The sequence below is a fragment of the Hordeum vulgare genome, chromosome 2H, assembly GCF_904849725.1.
Source record: "Hordeum vulgare subsp. vulgare chromosome 2H, MorexV3_pseudomolecules_assembly, whole genome shotgun sequence".
NCBI classification, from domain to species: Eukaryota; Viridiplantae; Streptophyta; class Magnoliopsida; order Poales; family Poaceae; genus Hordeum; species Hordeum vulgare.
In genome coordinates this window covers 196,540,966-196,546,822 of record NC_058519.1, presented here as the reverse complement: position 1 = coordinate 196,546,822, position 5,857 = coordinate 196,540,966, and the positions used below count along the sequence as shown (strand labels likewise).

At 44.0% G+C, this 5,857-nt stretch overlaps 1 protein-coding gene across 1 annotated transcript; it reads left to right on the top strand.

The window, feature by feature from the left end:
* The first annotated feature begins 427 nt into the window (after window positions 1-427).
* LOC123425813 (cysteine-rich receptor-like protein kinase 6) lies at window positions 428-4,062 on the top strand. Its single transcript, XM_045109548.1, has 7 exons — window positions 428-1,345; window positions 1,881-2,012; window positions 2,257-2,381; window positions 2,482-2,692; window positions 2,945-3,182; window positions 3,259-3,409; window positions 3,501-4,062. Exons 1-7 carry the CDS (start codon window positions 493-495, stop codon window positions 3,831-3,833), a joined length of 2,043 nt encoding a protein of 680 aa, XP_044965483.1. The 5' UTR covers window positions 428-492; the 3' UTR covers window positions 3,834-4,062.
* The last annotated feature ends 1,795 nt before the right edge of the window (window positions 4,063-5,857 follow it).

The window sequence follows — 5,857 nt, the reverse complement described above, 5'->3', positions numbered from 1 at the left end:
TCACGTATTATACATGAGATATATTGTCTAACAGATGTGACTGTAGATGTTTTTAGATTGCGTGACGCATGATGCAATAGGTCAAGTGAGGCGGCTTGGGCATTGTTTTTTTTTCTCTTTGGCCCTTTACTGCTCTTCTCCGCGTCAAATGTGGTAGTAATAGGGTGATGAATAGCTAGCCTGACGGTGATGGGCATACGAGTGTCAAGATCAACAGAGAAAACTTGGAGAAACGTCAAATAAACTGTATGGCAGTATTAGGATGGTTGGCCATTATTGCATTATACAAATTACGAGTAGAAAACTTGAAGAAACGTCAAATAGCTGATCACCATCAGTCAACAAATGCTTTGCTTCAGTCAACCCTCCGACCCCACCTGCTAATGATACACCGAACCGACGGACGGACACCCGAACAACCCCTCTTCTCTTTTTGATTTTGTGTTTTTGTTCTTGACGAAGAAAAAGTACTATCACCGCTGACGGATTGCAATGGCCAAACCCCACCGCCGCTTCTCCCCGTACCTCGCCGGCGTCGCTGCCACCTTCCTCCTCCCCGTCCTCCACGCGCCACTCGCCGCGGCCGATGACGAGCCGCCTCCGTGGCCGACCTGCGGGCCCTATCCCCCCAGCGGCAACTACACGCCCAACAGCACCTACCAGGCCAACATCCATCTTCTCTCCGCCACCCTCCCCAGGAACGCCTCCTTATCCCCCGCCTTCTACGCCACCGGGGACGTCGGCGACGTGCCGGACATCGTCTACGGCCAGGCGCTCTGCCGCGGCGACGTCGCCAACGCCTCCGCCTGCGAGGCCTGCGTCGTGGCCGCCTTCCGCGGCGCGCAGCGGGCGTGCCCGCTCTACAAGGACGTCATGATCTTCTACGACCTCTGCCAGCTCCGCTTCTCCAACCGGAACTTCCTCCTGGACAACGACTACATCGTCACCACATACACGCTCCTGCGCTCCCGGGTCGTGGCCACGCCGGCGTTCGACGCCGCCGTCGGGCTGCTCCTCAACGCCACCGCGGACCACGCGGTGGAGGACTCGTCCAGGCGGTTCGGCACGGGGGAAGAGGGCCTCGGCGACAGGAGAAACCCCAAGATTTACGCGCTGGCGCAGTGCGCGCCCGAAAAGACGGCGGACGTCTGCCGGAGCTGCCTCAGCGGAATAATTGGGCAGCTGCCGAACTTGTTCAGAGGCAGGGCAGGAGGGGGGATGTTCGGCGTGTGGTGCAACTTCCGGTACGAGGTGTACCCTTTCTTCTCCGGGCGGCCGCTGGTGCAGCTTCCGCAGTTCGTAGAGGGGCCTCCTTCGTCGGCGCCACCCGTGACTAAAGGAGGAGGTGAGTTGGCTGTACGAAGGGAAATCATTTACTCCTATTGTTTTCTGCAATTATGCAATCTGAATTTTATTTGTCATTTGATGTGCAATTGCGTGCATACGTAAGAACATGCAACCACATAAGACTTTCTGATTTCTGTGACAAAAACAGGATTTAATCAGTAACAGAATTAGCCTGATATAGCTTCTGAATCAGTTAACAACACCTGCTTGTTCCATTCCTGCTCATCATAAGACATGAATCATGCCTTCGTCAGAGCTCTTGACGTGTCAGTTATAGAATTACTCGACCGAAAAGAACTTATATACATGTGCAAACTGGCTAACTTTTTGTCAGTGTGATGCAAATACAGAAAGAACATGATCCTTGAATACAGACAATCTTGCAAATGGTTTGTGTGCTCTGAAACTCACAAGGTTTTCTTATGAAAAATCCTACTACAAAGTTTTACAGCAACATATATGTACTACACGATTCCGATTGACGTTATAACTAACAAGTATACTGACTTGATGGTATGTATATTTACTTGCAGAGAAAAGGGGAAATAGAACAGGTAAAGTCCTAGCTATTCTGATGCCCACAATTGCTATGATATTGGCCAGCGTTGTGGTATACTTTTTCTGTCGGAGGAAGACAAGACCAGAAGAAGATGCGTATCGACCTTGTAAGGCCTCATCTTAAGCACTTTAAATTATGGAATAAGAGCCAGTCAAGTGATGACTCAATTGATTATCCATCAGATGGTGATTAGATCAGTTCATAGTAGAACCTGTTTAGTCGGTTATCGCTTTCTTAAATCTTAATACCAAAGCTTATCCATACGTTGGACCAGAATCATATACTGTATTTCCTAAAGAGCTTAAAGCCTTGTTTTTCATCATTGTCTACTTATTCTTCAACATATTCAGCTACCTCAGAAGATATTCAACACATCGATTCGCTTCTTCTCGATCTAGCAACACTGAGAATTGCCACCGATGACTTTGAGAACAGCAAAATGCTTGGTAAAGGAGGATTTGGTATGGTTTATAAGGTACATAACTACACCATATGCAGCTTATGTTTCGGAAAGGAAAAACGTAGCATTATCAGTTATGTTTTTTGCTGAGGGCTAAGTATATTTACTTTGACAGGGAGTCCTACCGGACGGTCAAGAAATAGCCGTCAAAAGGCTTTGTCAGACTTCCAGACAAGGAATAGGAGAGCTGAAGAGTGAACTGGTTCTAGTTGCCAAGCTTCACCACAAGAATCTTGTGAGACTTGTTGGTGTTTGCTTGGAAGAACAAGAGAAAATACTTGTTTATGAATATATGCCCAACAGAAGCCTTGATACCATTCTTTTTGGTAAGATTTTCCCATTAATAATTTTTTCCTGCTTTGAAATTTTATTCACTTGATTAAATAGTATTCCCTCCGTTGATAAATATAAGATGTTCTAACTTTTTTTCTGAATCAGATGTATATCGACACGTTTTAGTGTGTTTGTTCACTCATTTCAGTCCGATGTAGTCCATATTGAAATATCTGAAACATCTTATATTTGTGAATGGAGGGAGTAGAATTTATGCTACAATGATATTCTTATTTGAATCACAGATTCTGAAAAAAACAAAGAGCTGGACTGGGGAAAGAGGTTCAAGATAATCAATGGAATCGCTCGAGGCTTACAATACCTCCACGAAGATTCTCAATTGAAGATAGTTCACCGTGACCTTAAAGCGAGCAATATACTTCTAGATGTTGATTACAATCCTAAAATTTCCGACTTCGGCTTAGCGAAGATATTCGGAGGTGATCAATCAGAAGATGTAACTCGTCGTATCGCCGGCACATAGTAAGCATGTCGAGTACATTTGTCTGGCAAAACACCCATTTTTCAGTCGGGTTCTAAAGTTCTGTTTCTGTCACAGCGGATACATGGCGCCGGAGTACGCCATGCGTGGTCAGTATTCCAGCAAGTCGGACGTGTTCAGCTTCGGCGTCTTGATCCTGGAGATCATCACAGGGAGAAGAAACAGTGGCTCATATAACACTGAGCAAGACGTGGATCTCCTGAATCTTGTGAGCACCTGAAGCCTGTCCATAAACTCTGCACGCAGCCAACTTCTGGCAACAATGTCTGAACTGAATGCCCTTGCAAAATGTGCTGCAGGTATGGGAGCACTGGACCCGGGGAAACGTCGTCGAGTTGATGGATCCATCCCTGAGCAACCATCCTCCTGTCGACCAGGTGCTCAAGTGCATCCACGTCGGGCTCCTGTGCGTGCAGAGGAAACCGGCGAGCAGGCCGACGATGTCGTCGGTGAATATCATGTTCAGCAGCCACACTGTCCGTCTCCCTTCCCTGTCCAGGCCCGCATTCTGCATTCAGGAGGTCAGTGTCAGTGAAACCTCGACTGCCTATTCAGAAGCATACCGGCTCACAGAAAATTCAACTGTGATGTCTTCGAACCAAGTGTCCATCACGGAGCTTTGGCCAAGATGAATCCTGAACAGTTTGAAGCAGTTAACTGAACCAGCTGTGTATAGGTTTTCTTACGGTACAGTATCTTAACTCCTGGCAAGAGTGGGCAACAGAAGTCATGGTAAAGCTGATGTATGGCGTGATAGATTATGTAGAATGCCAATTTTCTGTTCAACTAAATAGTTGCTCGTGACTTGCAACGGGATATACCATATTATGTGATTGTGTAAATAAATGTTTATCAAATTCAGCCCATGATTTACGTACATAAATAAATTCTAGGATTTTATTTGGTAAGAATTTGTTAGCTTAAACAACCATAATTTTATTTGGTAAGTCAAAAAAATGTGACAGTTAAAATGTTTTCAAGAAAAACTGGTGAAAAAACATGCAATAGGAATAAAATCAGAAGAGAGAGAAGAAGAGGGAACATATGTAAAGTTGGTCAAGCGTCTTTTTCCCTTCCTTTTCTTTTGCGAAAAGGCCGAAGGCCATGTATTAAGTATTATAGATCGTTGATATAAAACATATGTTGTTTGAATGTACGTCAGCCGTGAAAGTGTGGAAGCTGTGAAAACTAGATGAAGCATACGTTAAACTAGATGAAGCATACGTTTGAATGTACGTCAGCCGTGAAAGTGTGGAAGCTGTGAAAACTAGGTTAACCGTATGCTTCATCTGGGACGGGATTCGTGTTAATATAGGCAGAGTACATACAAGGTTTATATAACACTGTATGATTACAACTTTCAACACTTCCCCTCAATCGAAACTATCCAAGTTAAGATTGTGTCTAAAAGATGCTAGCTGTTGTACTGACAGTGGTTTAGTAAAGCCATCTGCAACTTGATCTCCAGTGGGTATATACCTGATGTTCAACTGTTTGTTGGTTACTCTTTCACGAACAAAATGTAATCAATCTTTATATGCTTATTTCTGGCATGAAAAAAGAGGTTAGCAGACAAGTATGTGGCACCAAGATTATCACATCAAAGAGATGCTGCCCGTGGGTGTGGGACATCCAATTCTGTCAACATATTTTGCACCCATATAATCTCAGCCGTAGCATTTGCTAGTGCTTTATATTCAACTTTTATGCTTGACCTAGACACAGTAGCCTGCTTGCGAGCAGTCTAGGAAACTAGATTGCTATCCAAGAAAATTGCAACTCCCCTGTTGATCTCCTGTCATTAGGACATCCTGGCAATCTGCATCTGAGAAAGCACTTACTTGCATTGAGTCTAACTTACCAAGCTTAAGCCCATAGCCCTTTGTTGCTTGAAGATACCTGAGTATTCTTTTCACAGCTGTAAAGTGTACATTGGTTGGAGCATGCAAAAATTGACAGACTTTATTTACTGAGAATGAGATATCCGGCCGGGTCAAAGTTAAATATTGTAGAGCTCCTACAATGCTTCTATACTTGGTAGAATCTTCTAGCTCAAGTACCTTTCCATCATAAAGGGACAAATTCTCAGAAGTTGACAAGGGTGTGGGTGATTGCTTACAACCCTTCATGCCCGCTCTATAGAGTATGTCTAACACGTATTTGTCTTGTGATAGCACAATACCATTTTGCACATATTTTACCTCAATGCCAAGGAAGTAGTGGAGATCACCTAGATCCTTGTGAGCAAGTCCAAACACAAATCCTTGAGAAGAGCTTCAACTACTTGGGAACATGAGCTTGTGACAATTATATCATCAACATAAATAATCATATAAATAGTGACTCCTCTCTGATGATAAAAGAACAATGAAGTGTCTCCCTTTGAGGGCACAAAACCAAGTGATTGCAATTTGGAATACAACCTATAGTACCAGGTTCATGGTGCTTGTTTTAGACCATACAAGGCCTTGTCAAGTTTGCAAACATGTCGTGGTAAGCGTGGATGCTCATATCCAGGAGGTTGCTGTTGGAAATATGCCCTAGAGGCAATAATAAATTAGTTATTATTATATTTCTTAGTTCATGATAATCGTTTATTATCCATGCTATAATTGTATTGATTGGAAACACAATACTTGTGTGGATACATACACAA